The 22,666-nt window shown below is 32.5% G+C and overlaps 1 protein-coding gene across 4 annotated transcripts; it reads right to left on the reverse strand.

The window, feature by feature from the left end:
• Positions 1-1,164: 1,164 nt before the first annotated feature.
• Positions 1,165-9,542, reverse strand: LOC108329926 (respiratory burst oxidase homolog protein E). 4 transcript variants are annotated; one of them, XM_017564311.2, is made up of 15 exons: positions 9,448-9,542; positions 8,690-9,332; positions 8,313-8,472; positions 7,378-7,426; positions 6,193-6,306; positions 5,500-5,922; positions 4,283-4,666; positions 4,114-4,209; positions 3,884-3,999; positions 3,618-3,791; positions 3,245-3,404; positions 2,956-3,162; positions 2,712-2,840; positions 2,509-2,587; positions 1,165-1,666 (listed from the first exon to the last, which is right to left on the reverse strand). In XM_017564311.2, the coding sequence occupies exons 2-15, from the start codon at positions 9,270-9,272 to the stop codon at positions 1,557-1,559; spliced, it is 2,784 nt and encodes a 927-aa protein (XP_017419800.1). In that variant the 5' UTR covers positions 9,273-9,332; positions 9,448-9,542; the 3' UTR covers positions 1,165-1,556. The 4 variants fall into 4 exon arrangements, with proteins under 4 accessions (XP_017419800.1, XP_017419801.1, XP_052731687.1 ...); XM_017564312.2 differs by having other exon boundaries at positions 2,956-3,156; positions 8,690-9,542; XM_052875727.1 differs by having other exon boundaries at positions 2,513-2,587; positions 8,690-9,542.
• Positions 9,543-22,666: the final 13,124 nt, after the last annotated feature.

Genomic DNA, 22,666 nt, shown 5'->3' on the forward strand with positions numbered 1-22,666 from the left:
GGTCGAGCTCTCGTGTCGTCCCATCAATCTTCTTATACAAAGTGCATTGCACAAAACAGATAAATGAGAAACTCGCAGACATCAAAACCTTTCTAACAAAATCTCAACATAGAGAAAAAAACTCATGAGACCTACTTCAATCTATGCCACAATTTTTCTTAGAGCTTCTAAGCTTCCAAGAATCAATAGAAAAATTGGTTTCTTCAACAATAAAGTGGATAACAAAAAACACACTTCCCTTATACATTCTTCATTATTTTGAAAACTTTATTTTACAAATTATTTTCCAAATCAATTAAATCTGTTATAAAGTTTCTTCACACTTTTTTTTTCTTAATCGAATTATTCACACTTTTTACTATTTTTTTTCCTTTTTCATTCTGTCATCCTACTTTCTAATCTAAATAGAGCCTTAATGTGTCATTTTGCAAATAATGCTAAATGGTCTTTATCAATTATGAAATAAACATATGTAGTTATTAAAATAGCTAAATAATTATTTTAATATAATATGTATAGAATTTTATTTGTGATTTAAAGAGATGACAAATATATTCTGAAACAGATATATGTAAACTCCGTCAAACAGAATGACAACAGAAGTGGTATTTACGTCCATGCTCACTAAATTTTTTTGTTCTGTCCTTTGTAATGGAATTCTTTATATTTTGTGTTTAATTTAATTCTCAATTTTTTTTCTTAACGTGTTACTTTACTTTCATGTTGCCTCTTACTTCTTATTTGCCATTACTTTACACTTAAATAGCATTTATGTAACTTTTTCTAGTAAATTATATTTTAAAAAAATCTAGTTATTTATTTTTCATGTTCCATACTTGTTATTTTATATACAATGTATGCAACTGTATATTTTTCCCGTATTTTAAAGATCAAAAGAGAATGATAATATCGTATGCAATAGAGTCAATTTTATATTATGATTTCATTTTCTTCAGTTTTTTAATTACTTTAATACATTTGAAATATAAAAAATATCGTCTAAATTAATGGTCTAAAGGAAAAAAAAAAGAGTCTATAAAAATGTTATTTACTTTTAGTTGAAATAATTCATTTTCCATTATAAAAAAATTCACCAGAATCAGTACCAATATGAGTATTGTACGGATGGTACAAGAGATATTCTAATAAATTTCAAAATTACATCAACAATCTTATAGGATTAGAACATTGTGTAAATCTTAAAGTCTTTACAGATGAACTGATCTTTAGAATTTACAGAGAAAAAGAAGAAGCAATAGATTTAAGCTCGCGTACGGGAAATGTGCAAGATTTGAGTGGTGTTTGCAGTTTTTTTTTTTGGTATAGCTTGTTTGTAGAGTTTATTGGAGGATTCCACAGCCCCACTGTTAGCAGTTTTCAGATCATGGTGTTCCTCTGTTATTGGATTTTTTACTGTGCTGTATTTGCGTATGAAATATACTATAATTACATGGTGCTTCCTTCTTCGGCCTAAACGTTTCTTAATTTCCCTTTTGAATAATCTAATTTGTAAATACAAAAGAATATGTAAAAGTTTTTAGATTTCATTTCCTATATCAGAAGTACTCCTTGTGAAACTCAAAGCGTGTAGTTGTCTTGTGGCTGAGTTCAAGTGATAGCTTCTTTAGCTCCTTTGCCAATACTGGCATTCCGCAATAGAACACTCCTGCAATTTTTATACATTTTCTTGTTAAAGTTTACTAATATTAGCAAGTAACAAATATGCATTAAGCTTTCAAAGTGAATACATCAAACAAAAGTGTACCATATGCTCTGTATGCATAGAGGGATGGTTTGTAACTCAGTTGTTTCTATTTTAAATCTGAGTTATTAATACGAATATGTTCTTTTACGATTAACTATTTAATCATATTGAACAATGGTTAATTAGTATATTATTATTAATTGACTTAATTAACTGAGATGAGTAGTCCTAATAATAAAAAAGTTGTGGATACATCACGTAATAAGTTTTAATCTTCTTATAATTACCGATAATTTTTTTTGTAACTTAATTAACTACAATACTTCTTTAACTTTCCCAGTATCAGTTTTTTTAGGAGGGAAGGGTTAATTTGCCTTACATTTTAACTACTTTGGCTTTTACTTTTATGTAGTGGGATTACTTGTATTAGTTTAACTTCTATCTTACGCAAACTAAATTTTTAAGATTTGTATTATTAGTAAGATACTTTAAACTAAATATTGTTTTATTTGTAAATAGTTTAAATTATTGAAGAACTGCACTAGATATCCATTTCTTCATATTTGTATTGAACAACTGGATCTATGGATCTATAGTTCCATGTAAATTATCAGCTCATACTTTAGTACTATAGTATCATTCATGGTTTCAACCGGTTACTACAGCTCCTTTATCTTAATTTTTATCAGTATCCTTTACTTCTAAGCATATTTATAATTGTTGTCCCGATATTGCAGGAAAAAAGAAGGAAAATTCAATATCCTCTCTAGAAAACGGTTCTGCACTTGTAGCTAGCAATTTACCTACTGTAGAAAACGGATGTTTGGAGGCAATCTTGTTGAAAACCTCTTTCCAATTAGGCCTAGCAAAGTGTGTTCTTACCTGCAGTTGGAAAACAACAAAAGGAAAATGATCACTTTTAATGTTTGGGTGTGTAATCACAATAAGCACAGACAAAAAACCTTGTTTTTTTTGTGTTCAGAACTCCAGATATTGAAGATCTTACTCGAGTGCCTGATAGGATGTCAACACCATGTTTGGCATGGTTCAGTGCTTGGATCATTGTGATTAAGGTTGATCTTGCATCCCCCTCTTCATAGACACTTGTAAGATAGTTGTGGAGCTCAATTTGCCCCTGAATCAGATAAAACAAAAACAAAACAAAAGAACGACAAGAGTTAGTATGTTGGTAAACTATTTATAAGTAGAGTCAAGACTTATTTATGAACTCCATATATTATTATTTTTACTTTGTGATCCATTTCTGCAACTTCGTCCATTACTCCTTTAAACCATTCAAAAGATCCAGGCTCCCTAGTAACCCAGTAGAAATAAGCATTTGTAGTCCTTCGTGATCTCTTATTTCCTCCGGGCGTTAAGTTTGATGATGTAAAACTATTGGAGCTCTCATCTGATCTGGTCGCTTGACTTGTTTCTGTGTTTGATGGTTCCTGCACCTGAGCTTATAAAAATTGAAGACTGAATATGGAAGTGGAATAATTCTATTTTCTGAAAAGGTAGCCAGAGTAAGCACTTTACCCCGAGTTCATCCAATGTTTTGGTGTTATTGAGAAGATCTCGGAGAATGCTAATGAAAGGAGTTGCTCCAATTCCTAATCCTATGAGTAGTAGTACATCAAAGCTCTGGTAGTCTTGTGCTGGAGCTCCATAAGGGCCATCAACGAGCAGTCTCGGTTGTCTGTGAAACAAATCTCTACTTTGTATAACAATTTATGATATTGAAATTCAGAATAGAATAAGTTGAGCAGGAACTACAACCACCATGTTCGAAAAAAATAGGAAGACCAAAATGACTGTTTTCAAAATATAGTTACTAGAACTACTTTTGATCAAAACTTTGAAAATATTTTTTCCTTCTATTTATGAAAAAAAAAATCTGGCCTTTACTTACCCTCTTTGGTCCAGTTGCATTAGTTCACCAAACGTCGCACCACGTTTAATCGAAGGCAGTTTGTCATCATCTTTTGTTAGCAGAAGCTTTAGTTCTTGGGTCCAGTCTCCCACTGTCCGGATGTGAACACTTAGGTACTCATCTCCTGGAGCTGAGGTGATGGAAAAAGGGTGCCTAAGATGTATTTCAAGAGGATATTTACTTTGAATTTTCTCATGTACTCATGTATATAACTTTTATAATATATCCGGGAACTAGAACAATACCACTCAAAGGGAGAGACTCTCGGACATTGTAAGAATATGTACTGTCCGCTTTTGTACTTGAATCCATTAGGCTTAGACATGATTAAGCTGAAGACATTTCCTGGTAGCCCCGAAACCTGCTTGATCAGTGTCAGGAAATTTGTACCGAAAGAAAAACAAGTTTCAATTCTTATGCTAAGCTAAGTGGGAGATGGAACAGGAGATAGAGTTTCAATTGTTTGGATGATTACCTTCAGAATTTTCACCGTATAATGTGCTGATCTTCGAGTGCGTAGAGTACGCTCTGCTATGTACAGCAGCAGAGGAACAGAGATATACATCCATGTCTGAATCAAAAGGAAACAAAATTATTTCCAACTTATCCCCATGCTTATTGTTCATAGCAGTTGAAATTATTACCGTTTTCTGGTACCACCGATGGGTCAAATACAAGAATGTTCCATGGACGAGTAGCAGAACGTAGACCAGAGCAAAAAGGTGGTGCGAGTACCAAAATGCGTTGAAGCCTGTCAATCTGTTAAAGGGTGAAGGAAGCCTCACTGCGTTTCTCCGGAAGTGATGAGTTGCTAGAGTGAAAGAGATGGCCATGAGAACAACCATTGAGATTCCAGTTACGCCTTCTACTCCGGTCAGAAGTGATTTGTATGTGGGTCTTTTGTTATTGAAATCTGAAGCTATAACTGAAAATTTTTCCGGAGATGAGTTTACGAGAAGGGGAAAATCACACGCCAGATGACTGCCGGCATGAACGGCGACTGCAACAGCTATGGCGAATGCAATCATCTGTAGAAAAGGACAGGGACAAAATCAAATTGTCATCCAATTTGTATAAGCTTAAATGTTGGTTACTTTTAGAGAGCAAGTCAAATAATGTGTCAAGCAAGAACCTAAAAACAGAGCCCAGATGATTAGCATTATAATTGTATTAATATTTTAATTATTTTTTTAGCTTAAAATGTTAATATATATTATTATATTATTAAAATAAGTTCTAAACTATATTTTTTTTGTAATATATAGTGCTAACATTTAGGATTAACGTGAATGATTTTCTAGTATTATATAATTTATTTACTTTTGGAGCTGTTTTAAAAAAAATGCTTTAAAACTGAGTATGTATAAAACTGAAAGAAAAAAGTTATTAAAAATAATTATAAACTAATATTTTTTTTAAAATTCTACATATTATAATTTGATTTATAATGTATAATCTTTCACAAATTATTTGAACAGTTTTATTTAGTTATAGGATCTTGTTAACCCGCGTCCAAGTGATTAAAGAATTAAATATTAGAAATCATAAAAAAATTTAATAAAAAATTATGAGAAAATGTATTTTACATCTCTTCATAAAATTTCTTTGAATTCTTATGATAAGAACAATTATTATTATTATCACTACTTTAACATTTTCATAGTTATTATATTTTGAAACTTATAATTAAGTTCTGAAAAGAAAAACATGTTTCTAAATAGAAAGTCTGCATTTCCTAAAAAAGTGGAATCCAGCATTTAGCGAAAAGTGAAACCCAGGAGTTAATGGATTTAATTTTATGTGGCAACTGCAAAAGAATCCTTTAGGATTTAGAAAATCCCAAAGTTGACGGCCGTCTTACCTTGTGGAAATTAATGTTGTCATCGAAGGGCACAAACTTTCTGGCTCCGGTGGAACGAAGCCATGTGAGAGTGTTTCGACAAACTGGTAAGAGGACGAGAGCCATGTTGAACTTGAGTGTTTCTGCAGCACCCTTGGCTACGGGTATGCAGTAGCTCATGACTTGGAAAGTAGATCTGTTTCTATACTGGTAAAATTTCCAGCCAAAGAGGCTAGCAATGGTAACCAACCACAACAACAAAATCCAACCTCTCCTCCAATACTCTAAAGCAAGACATTGGACAGTTCTGCGAAATCTTTCTATATCATTTCTAGTTCTTGTCTCGTTCATATTTTGACTCCAATTTACACTTGCGCTGCTTAGTTGTCTGCTGTAGTTCATGTATCTATCCTTTTCTAGTAACAACATTTCTAACTGCCACAGCTGAAATGGACAACAATAATAGTGGTAAAGAAACAGTGATAAAAATTATAACACAATAGTTGAATAATCTGTTTTTAATTTTTATAAATTATAACTAACTGGGTTATAATTGTAAATTACTCTCTCCAATTTATTTTAAGAAGTAAGTTGCAAATTAAGCTTGGTAAAAAAAATTACCATAAAATATCTCTTACATTAATTAATAATAAGCTAATTAGATTTAAGAGGGAGATATTTATATAATGGGTTTGACTTTTTCCGCACTCTTACCTCGATATAACCCAGGTTTTCTGGGTCTAATTCTTCCATTATTAAGGAAGCGTATCCTTCAGCTTGTTCCTTTAGCTTTGATAACTTGTTTGCGGAAGCACTGAGCATTATGAGCTGTTGAATAAGATTAAAACAGAGCGTATGAACAAAAATAATATTCTCTACTTTTTGTTTTCTCTTTTTCTTGTTCATGAATATATCGTAATGCATTTTAAATTTTGATTCAATTCGTGGAATGAATGTGGGAGCTTTTTTTTTAAGATAATAAATTTTGTTAATTGATACACCTTAGACATGTTCTTTTTACCATTTTTTTCTAAAAGAATAAAATTAACTTTTTCACCGATTCAAATTAATTTATACATAAATTGAAATTACTTTATATATAAATTAATTTGTAAAAAATCTACTATACAATTTTTAAAAAAAATATTTCTTACTTATACACAAATTGATTTTAATTTATTAAAAAGATCAATTTTAGTTTTTTATCCAAACATAAAAGATGACTTAAAGTAATTTGCAAATTACATACGGAATACAATTTTAGAAGACCATTTTATTTTGTCTATATTTATTTTTAAGAGTTTTTATTAAAGAGGTAGTCAAAACATAGTGATGACTAGATACACTTTTCAAGCTATATGGCATAAAAATTCTATATGGGTCAAATTTAGCTGTACAAATGTCAGATGAGATTCTGTATTTAAATCAGCTTAAAGTTTAACCGATGGTTGCTTATTATCATTAACATTTTTCGTACAGTTTATTTCCTAAACTATTGCTTAAAGCGTATAAGGCTTAACCTTGAAGTCACAAATATATAAGACAGATTCTCTTTTCAACTAAGAATAAAATAAAAATAATAATAATAATAATTAATTAATTCATGCTTAATTAAGCAATTCAAATTGATTTTGGAAAACTCTTATTTTTTAATTCAATTCTATTTTATCTCCCTTGAGAGATGTAAGCATTTTATTATAAAATAATAAATTTTCTATAGGATAACAATTTTTTTTAAGAAGTTGTTGGTAAACTTAACATTTGGTATCATAGGTTAGACTATGATTTTAAGAAGTTAGCCCTGATTAAAGATAAATTTTATCAATGATGGTGAACCTTCATATATAAAATAATAAGAGTTTAATGGATATATGTACTTCCTAAACATCTTAATCTTACCTCTTGTACTTCATCTCTAGTAATTCTTCCGTCCTCGTTACTGTCTGCCCTGAAATAAATAACTTTTTAATTTAACATTTAAAGACCAATGTCAAACGTGGTGATTAAAAAAATTATATTGAAGTTGCCGCATTTAAATACGTTATTATTTATTCTAATTGAAGGGTCCGTTTCTCACTGTCCATTAAATGAAATTATCTATATACATTTTACACTTTAATTTCAAGTCAATATCAAATTCACTAATTTAGCTTTTTCTATTAAATTCAAAAGTAAAAAAGTCATTAGTGAGTGGGAATAGAAAAAGAAATGAAGATTATGTTAGAATCACAATTATACAAAACTCTAGAAACAACATATACAAATTCTACATACATAATATCTTTCAAGATTGAGTGAAATGAAAGATACTAGGTTGGTGTAAAATAATAGTACATATAGATAAGATATCATTATTTTGTTTGTATCTTCTACAGAAGCATAGACTCAGGGGCTCTACAGTTTAAACTAGAGAAGCTTAAGAGAGACGTTTAGACCACGGTTGGTCTTGGACTGAACAGAATCCTGCTTTTTTTTCAACATGTGTTCCCTAACTCTACTATTCTAGCTATCAAATTCTGTAACAGCTCCATGATACCAAATTAAAATAACATATGCATATACTAACTCTAAATATATATATATATATATATATATATACAAAAAACATAATTTTTTAGAATATATTGAATAACTATTTCGTGTAAAATACATTTAAACATTTATAAGTTAAGAAATTACGTACTGGTGAACAGTTATGAAATTAGAAGTTAGATTAGCTGATGAACTTGTTTTGTTAATGAGAACCATGAAAATTTTGGGCTAGTGGAAAAAAAAATGTTTCCGAATGATTCCGAAGACAAAATATAACTAAGAAAAGATGATGAAAAACTCACATGTCAAAGAAAATCTGCAGGCGAGCATCAAAACTCTGGTCAGAAATTTGCAACCAGAACTCGTGCAACTCTTCTCTGTTTATGCTACTAACTCTCCTTTCCTTCCTTCGAGTCAATGCGTCGAATATACACACTGCAAATTCCTTCGAATCTTCCATCCCTTTCATCATTCAATTTGCCATAAATTTATAATTATTATACTAAAATTGCATCTCTTAATACGCTCATGCATTTCAAAGTCTAAACTATGCCTTGGACTCGTATTTAAATTATAGAATCATGCATCCTATTATTTCCCAAACTAAAAATGTAATTAAGGAAATTTTTTAATTAATTTAGCCTAATTAATTTAACTTTAATTACAAGTCCTTCCTTACCTATGCATTCACCGAAGTCTTCACGAGCGAGCATGCCATCTTTGGCCAACAAGCCGAACCGTTCTTGCACCTTTCCCCACAGCTCCTCGCTGGCCTCCCCGGACTTGCTGATGAATCTCAGACCTTTCAGAGCTCTCTGAGCACTGGACCTCGTTCGTTCAAGCTTCGCTCTCATTTTCCGCGCGTTTCGCGCCGTCGTCACTGGATCTTCAGCGGCGGCGACACTCTCCACCGACGCTGACGATAGCGACCGAAGCCACGGGAACTTCCTCCGAATCCTCGACGTAATAGAGAGACTCCGAGCCACGCCGCCGTCGTCGACTCCTCCCCTGCTCGACGATGGAGAAGCATTGGGAGCGGAATACGCGGCCGCCGGCGTCACGTTGCAGAGAAGGACCGCGTCATTTTCGAGTTCCAGCGTGATCTCCACGAGCTCCTTGTGGTGATTGCTCCGGAGGTCGTTGAGGAATACCGGCATCATTGCGCCGTAGGCGCGTGCTCCGACCGTCGGAGACGAGGTGCCGAAGCTCTCGGGCAATTCGAACTCGCCGCTGCTGCATCTCCCGAACGACGACGTCCTCATAAAAAAATGTAGCGTCTCGCTTGCAATGTGTTTCCTTCGTTTAATTCTTCAAGCGAGTTCCTTAGAGAGAGAAAGCAAAAGGTTTGAGTAGAGAAGGTTTTTGGTTCACACGTTTGGGCGTGGAAGTTTGTATTAAAACAAAAGAAACGCAATGGTTGGAAAACAAGACAAACACCTCTCAACGAATTTGCGCACACGATTTCAACGCCAATCTGGTCTTCCCTGTACCTAAGAGAGTAGTTGAGAAATGGGATCTTCAATTTCTGTATTCTTTTTTACTCAAAAAAACCAATTCCTCACACCTCTCCCACTTTCTTTATATATTGCTTCTTCCACTTGTCCTTCTTCTTCCAAACAATAACAACAACCGTATACAATAATGCAGAATGTATGTATATGTTTTGGTTTGGTCAATACTTTCTTTAAAGTCCTATGTAATAATATGATAGCAGCAAGATGCATTTATTACCTTCTTCTTATCACATACGCAGACTATATTTGTTTCATCCATGTCCAATTCTTAAAGAACATGTTGGAAATAGCAGTCACACAGATATAAAAAAAACTAAATTTTAAGACTTTTTTTTATGATATCATAAGGGGTGTTATGATTTTCTATTTTTCTTAAGTAAGAGAATGATTGATAAAAAAACATAACAAAATGAAGTTGTTATATTTTGGTTGCTATAATGAAGTTCGGTCAAAGTGTAAGGTAATTTAAGGCGACCTAGAATTGGATTAACCAAAGTGAACTTAACGTAAGCAATGGTCGTTTAGAATGAACATGCTTGTGTCATGAATTAAAATATTCTCCTTTTGCAAACACTATCGACACTTCCCAGTGACAGGGGTTGAACTATATTCTTTCAAGTTGTTGGAGGCTATTACGTTTTAAATAATTTCCATATGTTTATATTATTATCTCTTGTTTAGATTATAGGTTGTAACATACAATTCTTCAATTCTAAATGTTTGGATGTCTATGATTTAATGATGTTTCAATTGACTTTGTTTCCCTCAAAATAATTATTAGATCAATTTTTAAATTAGGGTAAACATGTCATGTAGAATATATAAGTGTGGTCAATGTAAGAAACTTTGTAAATTATTCTCTTAAATGGGACATTAGTACAATACAAGTTGTAAACATATATAACCTACCAAATACTTATATTGTCAAATTAACCATATAATAGGATGTGCATTTACTTTGCAATTAGAATACTTGTAGCAAATCATTAAATTAGAATATTTTTAACTGCTGGCTAATTTCTTATGTTATTCTTTTTTTTGAAAAAAAAACAATATTTTATATCATTTTAGCTTCGGGTTTATGCAATTAATAGTTAGTATAATTCCACAATTAAAAAAAAAAAACTTTGTCTTTTAGTTAACTATACTTATAGTATTTAACTGGGTTACCTAACACAACTAAGATCTTGTCGTCTATGGGGAACCTAGGTTGCGGGTTCTAGATGATATTGAATATCGAAGATTATGAAGGACGAATCCTTTGATTAAATGTCGAGTACAGGTTATCGAATGTCGGATACTGTAACATCCCACAAATACAGTCCCAAAAACTATATAATAGAATAATTACATTTAATAATATAGCAGATCAGTCTTACATTAAGAAAAGCGTATGGTTCTGGCCGAACGACCTTTATAGAAAGAGTTACATGCTTAAACTGTACAGTACCATAAAACTATCCAACCGGTTTACAAAATGAAAATACCGATCGTTCATACATAGCTAAAGGGGGAAGTGATCGAACAACCACCTCACTACCAAACTAAACTACTAACCGAACGTCCTACGGTTCGGCCTTAACTTCAACTTCGACGAGGTTCTCTTCCTCCAAATTTTCTTCTTCCAACGCTCTGCCAACAACGCTTCCCCTTCTGCTCACATCCACACGGATGATCATTGCAACGACAAGACGGACATACAAAACAAGAAACGACAGAAAACACAGGGTAAGCTTATGTAATTTAATTTCATGCATCAACATACATTTCAAACAATCCAACAAGCAAGGTACATTTCATAATACATATCATACAAAGCCTATTACTAGATTGACTGTCCGGAGTGTAGCTACAGACGTTCGTGCACCCGGGTGATGTAGTAACTAGGATGCCCTCAACAGCTGTCACCCGAGGTTAGTCCTATCTGTCCAAAGTACCCCTAAGAACTAGGACCTCCTCCCGTTCCCACACATAACCTACCCTCCTCTACGTGAAGACGAGTACCCACGGAACATCAGGATGAACAGCCAGCTTAGCATACCCACAGCCATACTTTACAAATTCCAATATTCACACATGAGTCATTCCTTCCCGGAACGCTCGTCCATAATCCACAACATATCCATATCACCTTTCCTTCATCTTTCATTAACAAACATCTCATTTAACCACCTCGTACAAAGATTCATGAGAACTCAAAAGAACGAACGTTCAACCGGTATTCATAACGAGACCGAGTACGTATAATAAAACTGAGAAATCTCAAATTTCGGAATAGATTAAGAACAAGGGTTTGATATCGGGTGAGAAAATAACGAGCGCAATCATATGTTCCAAGAACGATTAGAACGAACGTCAGTTACAACATTGAGCCAATTAGATGAACTGACTCTTGAGAACTTCAACTGACCATCAAAAAGACCAGACCAAGAACGACGACTCCAAAATAAGACCAATGATTAAGGAGATTTCAAGGCATTCAAAATTAATACTTAGACTGATTCCCATGAAGAAACCGAACACTTGTGAATAATTAGTTTAATTAAGTTTAGTATCAAGAAATCCAAATTCTAGTCAAAGACTAAACACTATAGCGAGCGAACCCTAGAGGGCTTGAACGAACGCTCGTATTGAGAAGTTTAACTTAAAGAGATAGAACGAGTGCTTGATATAATATCAACACTTGCTTGGGACGAACACTTGGTATAAGACCAGGTGCTACTTAAAATGAAAGAGAAGAGGCTTGATAATTATACCTAGATACTAATGGGATATTGTTTATGAATATCTACAATATAAAATTACATATATATATATATATATATATATATATATATATATATATATATATATATATATATATATATACTAAAATTCATAACAGGACACCAAGACACAGCTATACTTGGCCGAACGCTCAAGCATAGTGATTCGAAATGCAGACGCTCGTCCTCAAATAAGGTTCTTTCCAAATGAAAGAATCCACTACTACCCAAATTCACTAGAAAACCGAACGGTCCAGAACCGTTTAGTAACGAACGTACACTTTCTTAGGGAAATCATATCCAGGACTCATTTATCTTCAACTCATTTCTTAATATAAAATTTCATAACTTTATAAATCCATATCATACCAATTAATCATACTTCATATAATCAAACATATCAACAATCATACTTCAAATCATTCATCACTAAGCAACATGCATTCAATATCAACGAACGTGCAAACGACATACAATTAAATTAGATAAGCTTCCCTTACCTCTGAGCGTGAACGAGCGTACTAGATATATAAAATGCGGGTTGCCTGACTACAATTCCTTCTACTCTCAACGCTCAACCAACTCTTCAACTAAAACAAATAACAGAAAACCAGAATTGGTTCAGGCAAGAAGACAACATGCAACCAGAACTTGAGTTGCATGTATCAGAGAACGAACGGCTAAAGGCGAGGAAACTTACCAGTTTAGAACTCGAAACTGTTCGGTTCAGAATGAAGCTTAGGACGCCGGAAACGCTTCTACGGTGCCTGAATGGTGATCGGAGAAGAAAAAGGGTAAGATTTCTTAGAGAGAAGGGAGAGTTCTTAGTGAGAAGGAGGAGAAAATGAGAAGTTCAGAGTTTTGGGGAAGAAGGGTGCATGCAGAGAGAGTGGGACGGGTTTTCAGAAAAACACAATTTTGCTTCCCACGTTAAAACGAACGTCCGCTCTTCTGCTGACACCTACCTTCCAGTATTTGATTTCCAAATCTCAACACTTGACACCTGGCGTCTGTTCAGAGAGGTTTTAGGTGCGTTTTTAATGATTTTGACAGATACTAGATATTATATCTTCCGCATAAAAGTATGTATCTTTTTTATAACCATGTTGGTTACAAAGTCAAATAATGCTTATAGGTGTCTTCATAGAAACATTTTCATGTTAAATAACCTAGTCAAAAGAAAATAAATGTAACTTTACACATATATAAGGTGGTCATTGGACCTGAGTTAATAAATCCATAATTAAGGTTCAATCAAATTGGACTATAATAAATAAAATATCTTCATAAATATTATTTTAATCATGATTTGATTTCATTTTTCCATTAATCCAAATTTTATTATAATTTCTAACTTGAACATTAAATAATATATATCCTTTCATTTGTAAGAAGAGACGAAGAAGACTTAGAAAATGAATACCGATAATTAAAAGAAGATTTTACAAAATATATTCAGTTTCACAAAAACATATATATTTTCTTAGAATCAGTTCAAATATGAAATACTTCTTATCAATGACATAATGAATCCTTTAAGATATACTATTAAGAATGTTTTCTTAAATAAAAGTGTGAGGACTTTTAACATTTTTGTTAAGAAAGTAAGTTATAGATAAAAATTAAGTATACATATTATAATACCATGTAATTTTTTTATAAAATTGAAATAATTCAAACATTATATGTTTGAAAAGAAAATAGCTAGAGTAGGTTATCATTGCTGATGTTTACTTAATTTGTTAAATAAAAACAAAATTCCAATCTCGTTGTGTTGTTAGTGTCTCCCACGTCCCAACTCAATTTTTATTGATTAAATTATACAAACTCAATCTTTTCAGACCTAAAAAATTCTTACCCATAGAAGCTTCCTTTTCATTTTTTTTTGTGTCTTCAATTATTCAATTATAATTATTGTTGCTTGTGAAACTGACAAAATCTTATATATTTTTGTTTGATTTAATTAATTGTGAGATCCTAACACACCAAAGATTGATGGGAATGTATTCAGTGCAGTGCAGTAGTACTTTAGCCAAAAAGAAAGAAGAAATAAAAATTAGTACAAAAGTAGAGAGTACTACAACAAACCTGAATGTGCACTTACATGCAGTGAATTCTAGAACAATCTAGAAATAACTGAACTTATATTGTATGTTCAAAAATCAGGTCTGTGGTTGAGCCAATCAACATTTGTTATTCAAAATTTAATAGTTCAACATAGTTAAAACTGTTTTAATAACATAATAATAATTATATATATCAATATTATTAAATAAATATGTCATATCTTTATAACATTACAAACTAAAATAAAATACTATTATGATTAATTTTAATATTTAAAATAAGTATAAAAGTCTAAATCAAATATGTGTAATAGTATTCTGTTTCAAATTTAATAAAATTTTATGCCTACTATGACAAAAACAAGTTTATGTAACATAGTGTTTTCTCTCTCATTATCTAACAAATAAAGCATAATATTATTGAAATATATTAACCAATGAACAATATCATTTCATAATTATTTTTTCTCTTGAAGATCAAAATGCATTAATTTTATTAGATCTAGGGTAGCAAAAGGATAGCTAGTATAGGGACAATTTTTAAGAAAAAAATTAACCTAGATAATTTTAAATGACAACGACGCGAGTAAATAAGGGGAATGAATGTCCAGAATTAATCATGGTTGAGTCAGTTGAGGAAACTATTCTTTACTAAGGACAGCTTAAACATATTTAACTTTTAATATGTTTACAACTTTTTAATTTAATGTTGTCGTTCTATAGGTATTGAGTAATAAAATATGGACTTAAGACTCAGGAAAGACTCAAAGGTTCTATAGGTTTAAAGCAAACTTTATAATTTTATTCAAAATTTGTTTTTTGACTTTTTTATATAAAATTATTTATTAAATTATTGTAATTAATCGTATTTAAGACTTTTTAATAAATAATAAAACTAATTTAATTAATCTTTGTTAAGAGATTGTTGGTTTATTTAAATAAGTTTTTATTATTTTTATTTTGAATTTTTTTTCGATTAAAACAACTTAGATTATAATTGTTCATCGTTTATTTTATTAGGCTCTTCATCTTCATTATCTATTAAACGACTAAATTATAATTTAGTTAATAGTTTTTTAATTTAATATAATTAAAATATTTGTTTTAATTGGTATAGGTTAGCTCATAATAATTCAAAAATTTATTCAATAAAATAATTTAAAAATAATTTTACATTTATATAACTTTCCTTAAAATGAAAAACATTTTATCATTGATGTAAAAAGAAGTTTTGATATAAGTATTTTTCGATCTTTAACGTTTAACGTTAATAAAGAAAATTAAGAGAGAAAAAAGAAATAAACATTACAAGTGTGACTGGAATTATCATAAAATTTGCTTACCACGTGATTTAACTAAAATATTAAATTGTACTTGCTTGTTTTAAAAATATATATATATTTTTTTAAACTTTAAACTCGTCATTTGAAATTTGTAAAGCACGTTATTATTATGTCAGTATTCAGCATTGCTTTCGAAATACATTATATTATATGTTGATTTTATAATTATTACAAGGATGTATCAAATTAATTTTCTAAATATTATAGTGTTGGTAAACAATTATCTTTTATAAGAAATTTAATAAACATAAAATAACTCATAGATTCACAGCACGGTAGAGAGAAGAAGGTTTAAAGGAGGAGAAGAGAGAGACAAGATAAGCCAGAGAAAAAGAAAATATTATTGATTGATTGATTCACTGAGTACAGAAAAGGGGAGAGATATATAGAGGGAAGGATAACTACAAAAGCGGGTCATGCAACCCAACCGAATGGTTATAAAAGGTGTACCAATATTATCAACCCCCTCAAGCTGGGCATAAATGTTTTGGAGACCCAGCTTGGAACGAAGAAGTTGAAAAATAGGGGGAGGTAACGGTTTGGTTAATATGTCGGCAATTTGCATAGTTGTGGAGATGGGGATAAGCTTGATCAGCCCAGCTGCAACCTTTTCACGTACAATGTGGCAGTCAATGTCAATGTGCTTTGTACGTTCATGAAAAACTTGGTTAGAAGCAATTTGTATGGCAGATTGGTTGTCGTAGTATATGAGGGCAGGAGTCGTGGAAGTAACGTGGAGATCATGAAGCAGATATGTAAGCCACTGCATTCCACACACAGTGCTGGCGAGCGAACGGTATTCAGCCTCAGAAGAACTACGGGAGACCGTCGGTTGTTTCTTGGAACGCCATGAAATGAGAGAGTTTCCAAGATAGATAGTGAACCCAGTGACCGAACGGCGAGTATTAGGGCAGGTGGCCCAATCAGAGTCACAAAAAGCTTTCAGTTGAATAGTGGAGTTGCACGGAAAATGAATACCTGCACCAGGGGTGCCTTTGAGATATCGTAGGATACGAGTAGTGGCTTGTTGATGGGCAGTCGTAGGGGCAGACATAAATTGACTGAGGTGATTGACGGCAAAGGTAATGTCCGGACGGGTGGTGGTAAGGTAGATTAGTTTCCCAATAAGACGACGATAAGAGGCAGCAACATCACCATTCAAAGACGAATCGATATTAGTGGCAGAATGTTTGTGAACCATGGGAGTAGGGACAGGAGAGCTATCAAGCATGCCAGTTTCAGCAAGAAGATCGAGGACATACTTTCGTTGGCTAAGGTGGATGCCTTTGGAGTTGCGGGCGACTTCAAGGCCGAGGAAGTAAGTTAGATCACCAAGATTCTTTATGCGAAAAGTTGAATGAAGAAGATTGGTGATGCGTTGGATTTCTCCATCATTGTTGCCGGTTATGAGTATGTCATCAACATAAATGAGAATTGCCGTAATGTATTGTCCATCATGTTGCAAGAAAAGAGAATTGTCAGATGTTGAACAGTTATAATTATGGGACAGTAAGAAAGTATGTAACTTAGCATACCATTGTCGGCCAGCTTGTTTAAGACCATATAAAGATCTCTGCAGTTTGCAAACTTGATTCGGTGTGGAAGTGGTAAGACCAGGAGGAACTTTCATATAGACATCTTCATGAAGATCACCATGGAGGAAAGCGTTGTTAACATCCAACTGTTTGAGTGACCAATTCTTTGTGGCAGCTATGGCAAGAAGGAGCCGGACGGTAGTGAGCTTGGCGACAGGAGCAAAAGTTTCTAAGTAATCCAACCCTTCTATTTGGTTGTATCCTTTGGCAACCAGACGTGCTTTATAACGATCGACCGAGCCATCAGAATTGTATTTAATTTTGTAAACCCAACGACAACCAATAGCAGTTTTATTAGGGGGTAAAGTGGTTAGGACCCAAGTATTGTTAGCCTGTAGGGCATCAAGTTCAACACACATGGCAGTAACCCATTCGGGATTTTTAGAAGCAACAGAATAAGAGTTTGGTTCAGTATTAGAAGTTATAGACAAAATTGTATGCTTGTAATGATTTGAAAGACGATTGTAGCAAAGATAATTCTTGATGGGGTAGCGGACAATGCTATTAGTTTTATAATCTTTTAAGTAAGCCGGAGTCGTTCGGGGTCTAGAAGAACGCCTTACACTTTGAGAGGTATCATTACAATTATTATCAAGCTGAGTGATATCTGTAGGTGTGGTGTGAGAACCGGTCGACAAGTCAGTAATCAAATTACCGGGCGGTCTATTAGCAGTAGAAGAGCCGAGCGGTATAGCATTAGTGGTGGGGCCGTACGGTAGGAGATGATCATAATTATGGGTGTAGTTAGTTGGCAGAGGAAGGGATAAAGAGTTCTCGGGTTTTTGAATATTGTGATATGGAAAAACATTTTCATGGAAAACAACATTACGGGAAACTTCAACCTTATGATTTTTGAGATTTAGGAAAAGATAACCTTTTGTGTGTCGTTTAAAACCTAAGAAAATTCCAGGGACAGCACGATCATCAAATTTCTTTCTGTGAGCAGTAATAGTGTTGGCATAGCAGAGACAACCAAAAACACGCAACATGGATAGGTCACAAGAAGACCCATGAAGACGATCATGTGGCGTATCATTTTGTAGAATAGGTGTGGGCATCTGATTGATCAAAAAAACAGCATGTTGAGCTGCATAACACCAGAAGACAGTTGGTAAATGTGAATGAAAAGGGAGGGCACGTGTGATATTTAAGATGTGTTGGTGTTTGCGTTCGACCACACCATTTTGTTCAGGTGTTTCAACACAAGTGGTTTGGTGATTAATGCCCTTATTTGAGAAAAGATCATGCATATTGAACTCAACACCATTGTCAGTTCGTATTATTTTAACCTTTTTATTAAACTGAGTTTCTATATTGCAGAGAAAAGTAAGAATATGGTTTTTAACAGAAGATTTATCTAGCATAGGTATAATCCAAGTGTAACGCGAAAAATCATCAACAATGGTCAACAGATATTTAAAACCATTCATAGAAGCAGTGCTGGGGCCCCATATGTCAATATGCAGAAGATGAAAAGAACATGATGAATGAGATGTACTAGCAGTATAAGGAAGTTTCTTTTGTTTAGCACGATGGCACGCATCACAAGGAATTTGAGTGTCATTTGTTATGTAAGAATGTTTATTTTGCAAGAGATGTAACCTATCATTTGAAAGATGTCCAAAACGAGCATGCCACAGATTTGGAGTCTGAATAGAGCATATTAAAGGACTACAACTAGTATCATTTTTACAAACAGATGAGTCAAAGAGATATAATCCATTGTGATGTCTAATCAAACCAATCTTCTCTTGACTTTGGGTGTCCTGCATGATGCAGCCAGAAGGAGAGAAAATTAGTGTACAATTAGTGTTAGCAATAAGCTGCGAGACAGATATAAGATTGAATGAGAAGTCAGGAATATATAGTACATTAGAAAGATGGAATTTAGAGTGAAACTGAACAGTGCCCTTGTATTGAGCTTGGAGAATTTTTCCATTTGGTAATGTTATCGAAATAGGGGTAATCTTTTGATAAAAAGAGAAAATTTTTAAAGAGATGCAAACATGATCGGTGGCACCCGAATCAAGGAGCCATGTATTATCCGAATGAACGTGAAGAGCAGAAACAATATTACCTGGAGAGGTGTTGGTGGAGAGTGTCCCTACTTGATTAATGTGAACATTGGGAGCATTAGATTCACATTTGTTGAACAGGTCGGCAAGAATTTGATATTGTTGAGGTGTGATTTGAATGGTCTCGGTAGAAGAATGATCAGGATCCAATCCGTTCGGTTGAATGGCATCACGGGCGGTTGAAACATTATGAATATGGCCAAGTTTGTTATCGGAAAACCTATGGCCAGGAGGATATCCATGTTTCTTGAAACACACATCTATGGTATGGCCAGTTTTACGACAGTATGTGCAGATCTTTCGATTGTTGTTGTTGGTGGTTTTTGCATTCCGGTGATCTTGGTTTGGAAAACCATGTTTTTTAAAGCAGGTGTTTTCTTGATGACCAATCCGATTGCAGTAGGTGCAAGTAATAGTGGTAGAACCGTTCGGTTGACAGGGAAAATTAGAAGAGGAAATAGTTTTCATACTAGCAGTAACATGATCAGTCATGATATGACGTTCTTGTTGGATAACAAGAGAAAAAATTTTCGAAATTGGAGGAAGAGGGTCAAGAAGAAGAATATGAGATTGTATATTGGTATACTGAGAATTCAAACCTCGGAGAAGTTGCATTGCACGATCATCGTGTTTCCGTTGAGAAAGAATTGAAGAAACAGTGCAAGAACATTTGGATTTGCATATACAGACAGGATCTGGGCGAAAACTATCAAGTTCATCCCAAATGATTCTGAGTTTGGTAAAGAATTCAGTGACAGAAAATTCGCCTTGGGACAAGGTGGTGGCTTCCATTTGTAATGTGGAGATCCTTGCAAGGTCACCTTGGGCAAAACGGATCTTCAGGTCGTTCCATATGTCGATAGCATTGTCCATCCAAATGATGCTCTCACGGATGGAGGGAGATACCGAGTGTAACAGCCAAGAAACCACCATACTATTGCAGCGGAACCAAGCTTGAAACGTAGCATCAGTTTGTGCAGGTTGAGGCGCGGATCCAAGAACGAATTCCACCTTGTTCTTGGCAGAAAGAGCCGTAACGAAGGATCTGTTCCATGAATGATAGTTTGTATTGTTGAGTACGGGTGAGACAAGGGATATGGCGGGGTTTTCATTGGGGTGAAGATAAAGATATGAATGTGTAGAATCGTGGGTTAGGGTATTGGCTTCAGGGGTAGCCATTCAAGGAGAGGAAAGAAACAAGAACAAGATGGTAGAAAACAGAGAAATCAGAGAGCAGCAGAAATAACTTCTGATACCATCATAGATTCACAGCACGGTAGAGAGAAGAAGGTTTAAAGGAGGAGAAGAGAGAGACAAGATAAGCCAGAGAAAAAGAAAATATTATTGATTGATTGATTCACTGAGTACAGAAAAGGGGAGAGATATATAGAGGGAAGGATAACTACAAAAGCGGGTCATGCAACCCAACCGAATGGTTATAAAAGGTGTACCAATATTATCAATAACTTTTGATGTTTTAATAAATAATTAAACTAACATCAGTTTAACTCACGTTAATAGAATTCGTTTAATAATAAATATTAAGATAACTCTAACATAATCTTTAATCTTAAATCTTAAATCTTAATTTTTTTTAGAAGTTAAAAATCATAATATTTTTATTTTTTAATAAATAAAGATTTATGGTAATTTGGAATTAGAGTTGATTTAGATAACATTAATAGATTCCATGGATGCTTATAGAATCACTTTAGTCAACTTTTTAATGATGCTACGTATTTTTACTTTTTTTATAAGTAAAAATATATGTTAGTGTTACGTTGATTTAATCGACCCTCACTGAAATAAATATTTCCATTTACAATTTTCCTCTTTTATTTTCTTTAATTTTCTAAGATACTAAAAAGTAGTTATCATAAAGAGAGAAGATAAAATTATGATTATAAAACAAATAGAAGCTTTTTTTTAATAATAATAGTACCAATAACTATATATCATATAATCATTATTAAAAGTTTAATTTAACTCTAATTAAAAATCATAAAATTAGCTATACATTTTGTTTTTAAAATCACATTTTCATTGTCACAGAGATCATATTTCATCATTTGAATATCTTAACATGTTGATTGTATAATTCATTGACCAAAACTCTTACTTAAAAAATAAAATTTAAGTTTAATTTAATCTCATAAAACTAGTTTATAAATGAGGTTTATATTTAATTACATATTATAAAATGATGTTATCGCATACAGCATTTTTAATAATTTTAATTAATATATTTTGTTAAATGTTTTTATATTTATATATATTGATCCATGTAATCCAAGCTTTTAATATATATGTTTGAGATTTAATTCAACAACATTGATAAGTCTAAAACGATACATCACTTTGGTTAGCATTAAAAATGTATCAACCGTCCAGAAAAAAAGGTTCACTGAACCAGCAGGAACAATAGCCAAATATGAAAACGATTATACAATGTGATTTTAAAAACAAAATATATAGCTGAAGTCATAGTTACATGTATCATTCTTTTATAATTAAAAAATAAACTTACACTTTTATAACATAACTTTTTAATTATAAAGTAGTATTTTATACTTTACTCAATTTTTGTGACTTTTTTAATAATTTGATAATTTAATTGTCTCACATTATTTAAAAATTGGGTCAATAATAATATAAATAATTTTCTTTTTAAACTTTTTAAAACATTTTTTAAAAATAAAATTATAGTAAAAATTTCAAATTTTAAAATGAATAATATTTTAAATATAATAATTTATCGTACCAATATTATTTTAATTTATGATTAAAATATTAACATGAAAACGAAAATTTTCTTAAAACTTGTTTCGGTACATTAATAGTCTTGAAGTAAAAAACAATTTCACTATACATTCTTCCTCTAACTCTTTGAAACTTTGAAACATTATTTAAAAACAAAATCATAATAGAATTCATAGTCTTTAAAACAATCAATGTCTAATCATTGATCCTAACAATTATTTAAAGGAACTTGATTTAGAATGATATAAATAAGACTACATCAATTGCTGCATAAACCCCATAAATTCTATTGTTTCAATAATTACTTATAAGGGTTCGTGTCATCACGTATAAATATATAAAATGAGCGAATGACGAGAACAGTCATTTCTCAAACTTTTATTTATTGGATGCAAATCATTTAACCGACATTTTGGATAAGATTTGATGAGTCTCAAAGGCTAATTTTGTAGAAATATTAAAATCAAATGTGCAATGATTAAAAGAAGGGATCAATTACATTAATATTTTTTAAATAATATTTACAGATGATGCAATT

Source organism: Vigna angularis, chromosome 4 (genome assembly GCF_016808095.1).
Source record: "Vigna angularis cultivar LongXiaoDou No.4 chromosome 4, ASM1680809v1, whole genome shotgun sequence".
Lineage (NCBI taxonomy): Eukaryota > Viridiplantae > Streptophyta > Magnoliopsida > Fabales > Fabaceae > Vigna > Vigna angularis.

Coding starts and splice junctions, on each gene's coding strand:
- LOC108329926 (XM_017564311.2), bottom strand. CDS start 9,272: ATGAGGACGTCGTCGTTCGGGAGATGCAGCAGCGGCGAGTTCGAATTG. Junction 4,210..4,282: donor ATCGGTGGTACCAGAAAACG/GTAATAATTTCA, acceptor CTTTTGATTCAG/ACATGGATGTATATCTCTGT. Junction 3,405..3,617: donor ATGCAACTGGACCAAAGAGG/GTAAGTAAAGGC, acceptor TTTGTTTCACAG/ACAACCGAGACTGCTCGTTG.